Genomic DNA, 13057 nt, shown 5'->3' on the forward strand with positions numbered 1-13057 from the left:
AGAGTAAAGTAAAATATAGTGTACTGTATTGTACCCTTCTTTACTCTAATGTACTCTACTACTGAACTAAACTGTACTGTACTCTACTGAATTAGATATACTGTACTCTACTGTGCTATACTGTACTAAACTATGCCGTACTGTACAGTGATCATACTTGTGAAACATAGCCTAGACATCTATGATTCGTTCAGATTTGGATCTGGTCTGCATCGATCAAATTTGTACTTGAAATTTGCCCATGAAAGGTGTCGTTTTTACATCCGGAAAATATGTATTTTTCCCCTCTCATTCAGCACCTAAAAGTGCACCCGATGTCAACGTCTGGAAAAAACGTCAAAAATATGTATTTTCAACATCCTTTTTCTTACTGGGTTGTCTCTTGCTCCGCTACCCACCTGCCTCCAGACCGCATTTTTGTTACGGTGCCAACTGGTATTTTAATCAGCGCGTATGTTGTGATTACATTCTCTACCTCTCTTTCCCATTTGACGTCGGGCAGTGCGGATGAAATTACGTTCAAGGCAGCGACACTTGAGAGCATAAACAAGAAGATTGAAAAAATAAAGGCTCGCTTGGCCTCTAAGAACAGATAGCGTGACTAAAAACAGAGACCCTGGTTTATGAACAGGAATATTCGGCGCACAGGTCGTGCCCATTGCGGTTCGAGAGGATGGGATATGCACGCAACATTTCCAAAGGATTCGTCTTACTTTTGCTTGCATGTTTTTTACTTGTAGTGGTCAGCAAGCGAGCGAGAACGCCCCGTTGTCCCGCTTCATGTACATGTACCAAAGATAATGCTTTATGTGAAAGCGCAAGACTGATTCCTCGCAGCTTTCCCACGGATGTCATGTCACTGTAAGTCTATATGCATGTTATTATGATTGATCCATGTTCAAGACAATCCCTGAAATTACAATGAATTATATCACATATTATAATACAAGTTATGTTATTTTTTGTTTTATTAATGCTGGTAATGTATGACTGCAGGGATAAACATGTCACCTAAATATTTGGTATGAAGAGACGCTGTTTCTAGACGTCGGCTATTCGAGTGTTATGAAATTCTCTGCTTGTGTGGTTTCCCAACAGATCATTCGTCAAATCCGGATTCAGTGAAATCCCTAAAGAAAGCTTCATCCACACGCCCGCTCTGCATCTCCTGTGAGATTCTCTCCGGTGCTTTTTGTTCTTAACGCTTTGTTACAATGTGTCAGTCTCCTGTGAGGTGATCATCGCCATGTTTTAATAGACAAAAGCTGTGCGATCATTGGGTCTCCTCATCTAGTCCTAGTGAATGTTTGGCGATGGTCCGTTGCGTGTTTGGGGAATATGCAGCGTTGGACTGTTAAATAGAATACCGTGCGTGACGTTTGGTCGGGCTATTCACTACAATACCTCTTTCTGTATAAGCGTCATGAAAATTCTCCCAGTGGATTTTCAGATGACTCAGTTATTGTTGCCAATATTGTCATTGACAAATGGGTTTTAGATTAGAATAGCCTATGTTTGCTTTCAAAATATTTATAATGAAACACATAACAGATCATGTTATTTCACGGGAAATGCCCCTATTGTGTTAGACTGTGTTTATTTTGGTATCCTGGTAGCCTATAGACTAAGGGGGAATCCCTCTTTGGAAAAGGGAATCCCCATCACTCAGCCTTGTCTCATAGGGTGGAATTGACTCAGTCATCATGCCCCCAGTACACAACTATCCATCTCATACATAGCCTATATATCAATCACTACTGGAGAGGCTTAGGCAGGTACGTTTTTACAAAACAAAATTGTTCATTACATAACGTGCATTCGGAAAGGATTCTGACCCCTTGACTTAAACATTTTGTTACCTTACAGCCTTATTCTAAAATTGAATGAACAGATTTTTTTCTTCATCAATCTACACACAATACCCCATACTGACAAGGCAAAAACTGGTTTTTAGAAATGTTTGCAGATTTATTTAAAATAAAAATGGAAGCATCACATTTACATAAGTATTCAGAACGTTTACTCAGTACTTTCTTGAAGTACCTTTTGAAGTGAGTACAGCATCGCGTCTTCTTGGGTATGACGCTACAAGCTTGGCACTCCTGTATTTGGGGAGTTTATCCCATTCTTCTCTGCAGATCCTCTCAAGCTCTACCAGGTTGGATGGGGAGCGTCGCTGCACAGCTATTTTCAGGTCTCTCCAGAGATGTTAGATCGGGTTCAAGTCCAGGCTCTGGCTGGGCCACTCAAGGACATTCAGAGACTTGTCCCGAAGTCACTCCCGCGTTGTCTTGGCTGTGTGCTTAGGGTCGTTGTCCTGTTGGAAGATGAACTTTCACCCCAGTCTGAGGTCCTGAGCACTCTGGAGCAGCTTTTCATCAAGGATCTCTCTGTACTTTGCTCCGTTCATCTTTCCCTCGATCCTGACTAGTCTCCCAGTCCCTGCCACTGAAAAACATCCCCACAGCGTAATGCTGCCACCACCATGCTTCACCATAGGGATGGTGCCAGGTTTCCTCCATATGTGACGCTTGGCATTCAGGCCAAAGAGTTCAATCTTGGTTTCATCAGACCAGAGAATTTTGTTTCTCATGGTCTGAGAGTCCTTTAGGTGCCTTTTGGCAAACTCCAAGCGGGCTGTCATGTGCCTTTTACTGAGGAATGGCTTCCGTCTGGCCACTATACCATAAAGGATTGATTGGTGGAGTGCTGCAGAGATGGTTGTCCTTCTGGAAGGTTATTCCATCTCCACAGAGGAACTCTGGAGCTCTTTCAGAGTGACCATCGGGTTCTTGGTCACCTCCCTTCTCCCCCGATTGCACAGTTTGTCTAGGAAGAGTCTTGGTGATTCCAAACTTCTTCCATTTAAGAATGATGGATGCCTCTGTGTTCTTGGGGACCTTCAATGTTTTGGTACCCTTCCCCAGATCTGTGCCTCGACACAATCCTGTCTCGGAGCTCTACGGACAATTCCTTCGACCTCATGGCTTGGTTTTGCTCTGACAAGCACTGTCAACTGTGGGACCTTATATAGACAGGTGTGCCTTTCCAAATCATGTCCAATCAATTGCATTTACCACAGATGGACTCCAATCAAGTTGTAGAAACGTCTCAAGTATGATCAGTGAAAACAGGATGCACCTGATCTCAATTTCGAGTCTCATAGCAAAGGGTCTGAATACTTATGTAAATAAGGTATTTCTGTTTTCTGTTTTTAATACATTTGCAAACATTTCAAAAAACCTGTTTTCGCTTTGTCATTATGGGGTATTGTGTGTAGATTGATGAGGATTTTTATTTATTTAATTCATTTTAGAATAAGGCTGTAACGTAACAGAATGTGAAAAAAAGGAAGGGGTCTGAATACTTTCCTAATGCACTGTATCTAAATTTATTGTGAATTTGTGTCAAAATGTCAGTCTAGAAAGAGGGATGGGGGATAATGCTCTTTCCCCCTTTTGATTGTCAGAAAGGTCTGACCATAGCCTTATAGATATCCAAATATAAGGCTCTTGAGCTGACTATTGGTTGTCCACCTCTTTACCTTGTTATGACCAGATTACTTGTCCTTAAATACTGTAGCGATTTTTTGTGAACAATGACAGTGTAACACCCCTTGTGCACATGCTAATGTATTTTTTTACCGTGTTTGAACATCCCATTTGTTTCCCCAGCCTGTTCACAGCCAACACTTTTGACTCTATAAACGAGGATGCTTTCCTGGGTCTTCCCCATCTGGAGTACCTGTAAGTAAATTGCTTTTCTGTGTTATATCATCACAAAATGAGTCTGAATTTTATTTAAAATAATGAATAATGAATAATATACCCCTAACAGTAGGTTTGGACAACAGTTTGATCTTTATCAACACCTTTGGGTCTTTTATTCATTTTCTAAGCTACTTCATATGAGTTGTATTGAATTTACACATCAAATGTATTTACCTTTTTCAGTTTCATCGAGAACAACCAAATCAAGTCAATATCGCCATATGCTTTCCAGGGGCTGAAAACCTTAGTGCATTTGTAAGTATATCCCTTGACTCAGTACTTAATTTGAGCCGGATTCTGCCGGAACAGGATCCGGCACATCTCCGTTTTGACAGCCTGCGTTCCAGAACCTATTTGGACGGATCCAGTACGTCTCGTGGCATAAATAAATAAAAGTAACTTAACATACTAGAAGACCATAGTTTAGCCATATAGGATCATGTATATTATTTGCTAATCATACGCGCATAGCCTGCCCTACAGAGTCTGGAAGCCCAACTACACTGTAAGACTTTTCTGTAATTTCAACAGTAAATCACTGTAGAATGCACAGTACCTTAAATGTGTTTTACAGAATTAATGCTGTAGATTGCACTGCATTATGGGTAAAATGCTGAAAAATACTGTTATTAACTATAATTGGTAGTTTCCTGTAAAAATTACTCTAAAATACTGTATTTACAGTGGATTCGGAAAGTATTCAGACCCCTTGACTTACGTTAGAGCCTCATTCTAAAATTGATGAAATAAAACATTTTCCTCATCAATGTACACACAATACCCCATAATTATAAATTTTAGCAAATGTATATATTTTTTAAAAACAGAAATACCTTATTTACATAAACATTCAGACACTTTGCTATGACACTCGAAATTGAGCTCAGGTGCATCCTGTTTCCATTGATCCTCCTTGAGATATTTCTACAACTTAGAAACATCTCAAGCACTCCGAGACAGAATTGTGTCGAGGCACAGATCTGGGGAAGGGTACCAAACATTTCTGCAGCATTGACAGTCCCCAAGAACACAATGGCCTCCAGCATTCTTAAAAACTGAAGAAGTTTGGAACCACCAAGACTCTTCCTAAAGCTGGCCGCCCGGTCAAACTGAGCAATCGGGGGAGAAGGGCCTTGGCCCGGGAGGTGACCAAGAACCCGATGGTCACTCTGAAAGAGCTCCAGAGTTCCTCTGTGGAGATGGGAGAACCTTCCAAAAGGACAACGATCTCTGCAGCACTCCACCAATCAGGCCTTTATGGTATAGTGGCCAGAAACGTAAAGGACTCAGACCATGAGAAACAAGATTCTCTGGTCTGATGAAACCAAGATTGAACTCTTTGGCCTGAATGCCAAGTGTCATGTCTTTAGGAAACCTGGCATCATCCCTACGGTGAAGCATGGTGGTGGCAGCATCATGCTGTGGGAATGTTTTTCAGCAGCAGGAACTGGGAGACTAGTCAAGATCGAGGGAAAGATGAACGGAGCAAAGTACAGAGAGATCCTTGATGACAACCTGCTCCAGAGTGCTCAGGACCTCAGACTGAGGCGAAAGTTCACCTTCCAACAGGACAACGACCCTAAGCACACAGCCAAGACAACACAGGAGTGGCTTCCTGACAAGTCTCTGAATGTCCTTGAGTGGCCCAGCCAGAGCCCGGACTTGAACCTGATCGAACATCTCTGGAGAGACCTGGAAATAGCTGTGCAGTGACGCCCCCCCATCCAACCTGACAGAGCTTGAAAGGATCTGCAGAGAAGAATGTGAGAAACTCCCCAAATACAGGTGTGCCAAGAATGTAACGTCATACCCAAGAAGACTCAAGGCTGTAATCGCTGCCAAAGGTGCTTCCACAATGTACTGAGTAAAGTGTCTGAATATTTATGTAAATTTGATATTTCAGTTTTTATTTTATTTTATAAATTTGCTAAAAATTCTAAAAACCTGTTTTTGATTTGTCATAATGGGGTATTGTGTGTAGATTGATTATGAAAAAATAACATTTTATCCATTTAAAAATAAGGCTGTAACGTAACAAAATGTGGAAAATGTCAAGGGCTCTCAATACTTTCCGATTGCCCTGTATATACAGTAATCGAATCAAATAAAAATTTAATTTGCCACATGCGCCGAATACAACATGTGTAGACATTACAGTGAAATGTTTACTCACAAGCCCTTAACCAACAATGCAGTTTTTAATAAAAAAATTTAAAAAGGAAATAATTAAAGAGCAGCATTAAAATAAAATAACAGTAGGGAGGTTATATACAGGGGGTACGGTACAGAGTCAATGTGCGGGGGCACCGGTTAGTCGAGGTAATTGAGGTAATACAGTGAGGGAAAAAAGTATTTGATCACCTGCTGATTTTGTACGTTTGCCCACTGACAAAGACATGATCAGTCTATAATTTTTATGGTAGGTTTATTTGAACAGTGAGAGACAGAATAACAACAAAAAAATCCAGAAAAACGAATGTCAAAAATGTTATTAATTGATTTGCATTTTAATGAGGGAAGTAAGTATTTGACCCCCTCTCAATCAGAAAGATTTCTGGCTCCCAGGTGTCTTTTGTACAGGTAATGAGCTGAGATTAGGAGCACCTAATCTCAGCTTGTTACCTGTATAAAAGACACCTGTCCACAGAAGCAATCAATCAATCAGATTCCAAACTCTCCACCATGGCCAAGACCAAAGAGCTCTCCAAGGATGTTAGGGACAAGATTGTAGACCTACACAAGGCTGGAATGGGCTACAAGACCATCGCCAAGCAGCTTGGTGAGAAGGTCACAATAGTTGGTGCGATTATTCGCAAATGGAAGAAACACAAAAGAACTGTCAATCTCCCTCGGCCTGGGGCTCCATGCAAGTTCTCACCTCGTGGAGTTGCAATGATCATGAGAAAAGTGAGGAATCAGCCCAGAACTACACGGGAGGATCTTGTCAATGATCTCAAGGCAGCTGGAACCATAGTCACCAAGAAAACAATTGGTAACACACTACGCCGTGAAGGACTGAAATCCTGCAGCGCCCACAAGGTCCCCCTGCTCAAGAAAGCACATATACTGGCCAATCTGAAGTTTGCCAATGAATCTAAATGATTCAGAGGAGAACTGGGTGAAAGTGTTGTGGTCAGATGAGACCAAAATCGAGCTCTTTGGCATCAACTCAACTCGCCGTGTTTGGTGGAGGAGGAATGCTGCCTATGACCCCAAGAACACCATCCCCACCGTCAAACATGGAGGTGGAAACATTATGCTTTGGGGGTGTTTTTCTACTAAGGGGACAGGACAACTTCACCGCATCAAAGGGACGATGGACGGGGCCATGTACCGTCAAATCTTGGGTGAGAACCTCCTTCCCTCAGCCAGGGCACTGAAAATGGGTAGTGGATGGGTATTCCAGCATGACAATGACCCAAAACACACGGCCAAGGCAACAAAGGAGTGGCTCAAGAAGAAGCAAATTAAGGTTCTGGAGTGGCCTAGCCAGTCTCCAGACCTTAATCCCATAGAAAATATGTGGAGGTAGCTGAAGGTTCGAGTTGCCAAACGTCAGCCTTGAAACCTTAATGACTTGGAGAAGATCTGCAAAGAGGAGTGGGACAAAATCCCTCCTGAGATGTGTGCAAACCTGGTGGCCAACTACAAGAAACATCTGACCTCTGTGATTGCCAACAAGGGTTTTGCCACCAAGGACTAAGTAATATTTTGCAGAGGGGTCAAATACTTATTTCCCTCATTAAAATGCAAATCAATTCATAACATTTTTGACATGCGTTTTTCTGGATTTTGTTGTTGTTATTCTGTCTCTCACTGTTCAAATAAACCTAACATTAAAATTATAGACTGATCATGTCTTTGTCAGTGGGCAAACGTACAAAATCAGCAGGGGATCAAATACTTTTTTTCCCTAACTGTATGTACATGTGGGTAGAGTTAAAGTGACTATGCATGAATAATAAACAGAGTAGCAGCAGCGTAAAAGAGGGGGTTGGGGTGGGGGGGCAATGCAAATAGTCCGGGTAGCTTGTGACTACTGTAGATTAAAATATACAATTTCAGGCGTCAACCTCATGCTGTCGGGTGAGACGCATGAAGCTCAGACTTTAAAAATGAAATACAAATTGAATAAAAAAATCACTAAGAAAATAATTGTTTTAATGTTTAAGCTTCGCTGTACCGCGGCCTGTGGGAGCCAATGTGAATAAACTGACCAGAGATTTGTGACCATTGTTTGCACCATTACTATAGAGACAATGGCTTGCCTCTAGCCCAAACAGTTCAAAAAACACTGAACAAAAATATAAATTCAACATGTAAAGTGTTGGTCCCATGTTTCATGAGATTAAATAAAAGATCCCAGAAAAGTTCCGTACTCACAGAAAATATTATTTATATAAAATGTTATGCACAAATTTGCTTACATCCCTGTTAGTGAGCATTTCTCCTTTGCCAAGATAATCCATCCACCTGGCAGGTGTGGCATATCAAGACGCTGATTAAACAGCATGATCATTACACAGGTGCACCTTGTGCTGGGGAAATTAAAAGGCCACTCTATAATGTGCAGTTTTGTCACACAACACAATGCCACAGATGTCTCAAGTTTTGTGGGAGCGTGCAATTGGTATGCTGACTGCAATTTGAATGCACAGAGATACAGTGTCGAGATCCTGAGGCCCATTGTCGTGACATTCATCCTCCACCATCACCTTTTAGCATGATATTGCACGGCCCCATGTCGCAAAGATCTGTACACAATTCCTGGAAGCTGCATACTTACCAGACAGGTCACCTATTGAGCCTGTTTGGGATGCTCTGGATCGACATGTACGACAGCGTGTTCCAGTTCCCGCCAATATCTAGCAACTTCGCACAGCCATTGAAGAGGAGTGGGACAACATTCCACAGGCCACAATCAACAGCCTGATCAAGGAGGTGTCACACTGGATGATGCAAATGGTGGTCACACCAGATACTGACTGGTTTTCTGATCCATGCCCCTACTTAAAAAAGAAAAAAGGTATTTGTGACCAACAGATGCATATCTGTATTCCCAGTCGTGCAATTCATAGACTAGGGCCTAATTAATTTATTTCAATTGACTGATTTCCTTATATGAACTGTAACTCAGTAAAATCTTTGAAATTGTTGCATGTTGCGTTTATATTTTTGTTCAGTAATGACCCATATTACCGACGCAACATTTTTTTTATTTCTATTGCGGCAGTATTCAAACATCTTGTTCTTTTTACAGTATTATACAATATAACTAACAGCAATGTACCATATTAATTATTTTCAGTAAATTGCCATAAATCGCAATGCACTCTGGGTGATTTTAGACATAACTGGTAAATTAAACCGGCAATTCCAATGAAATGTTGGTTTAACAGTACTGTAATAATAAGTACTGTATTTCAAATAGTACTGTAATTTAGCCCCAAAGAATACAGTACCCTACCATATTTTTGGAAGAGAAAGTGAATCATGAATATTTGATATGCTGTAATATGAAAACACATTACCTAGCAGCCAACCTGCTTGCACCAATCCCATGCAATTATAGTAAAATACAGTAAAATACAATTAATGAATTCATTTATTCATTAATTTATTACAATTACCATAAAGATATTTTAGTAAGAGTATTGGTACTGTAAAACTGAATACAGTAACATGCTGTACTGTAAATTTAGAGCATTATTTAGAGTTGCCAGCAAATTACTGTAATTATATAATACGGCTGTGTTGCTGTAATGATTACAGTAGGCTCATTTACTGTACAGTATAATGCTGTATTGTATAATACGGCACTGTTTTTCTTACTGTCAATTTTACAGCATCCCTGCTGTAAAGCAACATTACAGTATTTAGCTGTCAACTCCGCTGGCAGTATAATGATGTAAATTTACAGGGAAAAGTTTTACAGTGTACAGTTTGGGTATCACACACAGTCTATCAAACAGCTGACAGTTGTTGCAGCTGTCAGAGAACAGAAAGATAGGCCTGTCTGTAGCGATCAATATTATTTCTCAACTCGATATTGAGCAAACATCACAGTTTTACCAATGGAGTAGCTTGTGGAGCATGGTTTTGGAACGGAGTGTGTCAGCTATTCCCAGTGAGTGCACAGCTTTTTTTTTAAGGATAATAATTTCCTCCTCCAGGCTAGTAGGCAAGCTATAACTTTTAGTTGGAAAATTCACCTAAATGTTGAGTCTGCGTTGATGGTAGCTTGCACAAAAGCACCAATATACATCTATAGATTTATTACATTTGATGCAACTAGACGGCGCTACACACAGGAGAGCCTGCTTCGTCTGAGACATCAACAGTAGTCTCCATCACCAGGACTGGAGGGAATGCTGGACATATACAAGACACTGAAGCTATACGATCAAGCCCATGTTTGGCTAGGATAGCCTAGGAGGAAGCAAGGGAGGAGAGGGGGAGTGAAGCAGAGGCTCAAGAAACTTGCTGGTAAGCAGGCATGCCCGCCTCTCCCCTCTATCATGCTGGCTATTGTCCTATCCTTGCGCAATAAACTGGATGAACTACATACAAACATACAAAATCAATGGGCCTATAAGGAGGCGAGTCTGTTATGCCTTACTGAGACTTGGCTGGACAATTAAATCGCTGATTCCGAAGTCTATAGATGGCTTTGGAACACCAATCAGACTGGATTGGCACATCAAAAGCAGCGGGAAGAGCCATGTACACCCAACCCCCCCCCCCCCCCCCCAACCACAAAAACATATCGCTATAAACCATATTTTACATCATATGAGGTGTTTGTGTTGTGCCCACCATCTGTTCAAACACATCATACTCTTAAATGCAGGGTGGGTGTCATGTTTTGTCTGATCAATGTACTAAAATGTGTTTACAATTAAAATGTCAGCTTTCAAATGGTAACACAAATATGGTTGGAGGTCCACACTTTGAAGTTAAAAGTTTATATTCAATTTCAATGGTGTACCAGCTACAGTAAATTGAAGTGGTCTGAAGGGATAGGTCCATTCTATGAATTCTACTTCTATGATTTAAATGAATGACACCCACCCTGTATTCAAGAGTATGCTGTGTCTCAACCAATGACGGGCACAACACAAACACCTCACATTATGTAAAATAGGGACTGAGCTACAACATGAGTTTACAGGATTTTAGATAATTGACGTTATTGTTTTTGTTGCATTAAAATATACCATATTTTGACAACCATATTTTAAAGCTTTCAAATAATATCAATCTCAATTTGTATCTTTTTCTGTGATGAATACATGGATGTCTCATGGTAGGGTATGCAAAAAATAACTTTGAGCACCTCTCTCCTCATTGTTTTGGCATTCAGGTCCAGAAAGTCACTTTCTGACCACTTCTACCATCGGCAAACATGTATGGAAGGTTTTGATCAAATCAAAGGGGGTGCAGTCAGAAAGTGATTGAATTCATATACTGTAGAACAACCCTATGGCAATGTAAAAATGCATACAAAGCAAAAAAAAAACACACACCTTAGACCCACAGATCATAATACAATATACTGCATTTAATCCCAGCCTATCGCACCAAACTACAACGGGAAGATGGAAAGGCTGTTTCAGGGGGTAAAGTCAGAGATACTTGGAGGGGTGTGAAAACACTGGCAGGCCTTAATAACACCCAAACTGTCCCCTGCTCCAAAGCAAAAGACTGTGTTAACTTTGCAGAGACTCTTAACAGTTGTTATTGTAGATTTGACCAACATGACTACAATGGAGAGTGAGCAGCTGATCTCTGATCTATCTAACATGTCACTCATTGTAACAAATGTTCAGCTGCAACCAAAATATGAGGAGGTTATATTTAAATGGACAAATCAAAACAAAGCACCTGTACCAGACAACATTCATGGTTGCCTCCAAGTGTGCCATAAGCAACTGTTAGGTGTTTTCTGTGAGCTCTTTAACCACACTCTGGCAGAACATTCCATCCCAGCAATATGGAAAACTTCCATCATATGCCCATTACCTAAAAAGAGAAACCCCACCTGCAACAATGACTACCACCCTGTAGCTTTAACATCTTTAGTGATGAAGAGCTTTGAACGGCTGATTTTCCCCCAGCTACAAAAGGAGGTATGGTCTTATTCAGACCCACTCTGGTTTGCCTACAAGCAGCACAGGGGTGTTGATGATGCAGTCCCTACTGGGCAGTGCCGACACACACCTGGAGAAGCCCAAAACAAATGTCAGGATGGTATTAGTAGATTTATCTAGTGCCTTCAATACAGGACAGCCGCTCTTAATGGGTCAAAACTCCAGAACATGAATGTCAATCCAAATCAGATTCTATGGGGCCTCTCCTTTCTGACAAATAGACACCAGCTGGTCAGATTCAATGGTCACTGCAGATTGTCCAGAACCCTGTGTTATTCACCCTGTACACTGACGACTGTCTGAGCTCAGACACAGAGATGATGTACATTAAATAATTGGATGACACAATAATTATGGACACAGGAAACTCAGTGTGGTGCCGAAATCGACAGGTTTCACTCTGGTGTAGCCAGAACTACCTGGACCCAGTGCTTAATTTGAGCCAGATCCCAATGGAACAGGATCCGGCACCTTTCAGTTTGTGACTGTTTCTTTCTGGAACCTATTTGCCAGTATCCGGTAGCCTACCTCTCGTGGCATGAAAAATGGCCGTTGCTGTGGTGAGAGAGAGAGAAGCAAGCCTGTATCTATCACAGAACTAGAATGAGATTCACTTTCTATGTCTCTCTCTCTCTCTCTCTCTCTCTCTCTCTTTGCTCTTATAGACATGAGCCTGCAACTATCATCTCTCCAGCATTTCACTTCATAATTTATTTCCTGATCAAAGCTGCGGGAACGGTGCTGGAGGTGCTGCAGCACCCCTGATTAATTGAAATACATTTGCCAAAGTTATAGAATTACTGCTGTCTGTTCAGAAAGAGCTTACATTATTCTGAATACTACACCAGGAGTAGGCCTATAATTTAGCCACAGAGGATCAATAAACATAGCCTACAGTCGGGAACAAATCTGTCAGTGAACAGCATGCAGCCAAAACAGGCAATATTTCAAATACAATCAGGAGAAAACACAGGTTGGAAAGCAAATGGCTTCTGCTGAAAAGAGAAAACCCTAATCTGTCTGTCGGCAAGCAAAATATTTTATCAACTTCCAAATAGGCCTATTGACCGAACAGCATTGTTTTTCAAAGTAAAACAAGAGAAAGATAGGCTTTTGGCACAAGCCCAACGGCCATCA

At 41.1% G+C, this 13057-nt stretch overlaps 1 protein-coding gene across 1 annotated transcript in view; it reads left to right on the plus strand.

The window, feature by feature from the left end:
* Positions 1-673: 673 nt before the first annotated feature.
* LOC311110740 (leucine-rich glioma-inactivated protein 1-like) overlaps positions 674-13057 on the plus strand; it is a gene marked incomplete at its 5' end in the record, with an annotated part of 56353 nt that continues 43969 nt past the window's right edge. Inside the window, 4 exons of the mRNA XM_084153299.1 lie at positions 674-861; positions 1099-1170; positions 3675-3746; positions 3954-4025. Coding sequence (XP_084009425.1) covers positions 674-861; positions 1099-1170; positions 3675-3746; positions 3954-4025 — 404 coding nt within the window. The remainder of the gene's footprint in view (positions 862-1098; positions 1171-3674; positions 3747-3953; positions 4026-13057) is intronic.

This window comes from Coregonus lavaretus (assembly GCF_964263955.1).
Source record: "Coregonus lavaretus genome assembly, chromosome: 36".
Lineage (NCBI taxonomy): Eukaryota > Metazoa > Chordata > Actinopteri > Salmoniformes > Salmonidae > Coregonus > Coregonus lavaretus.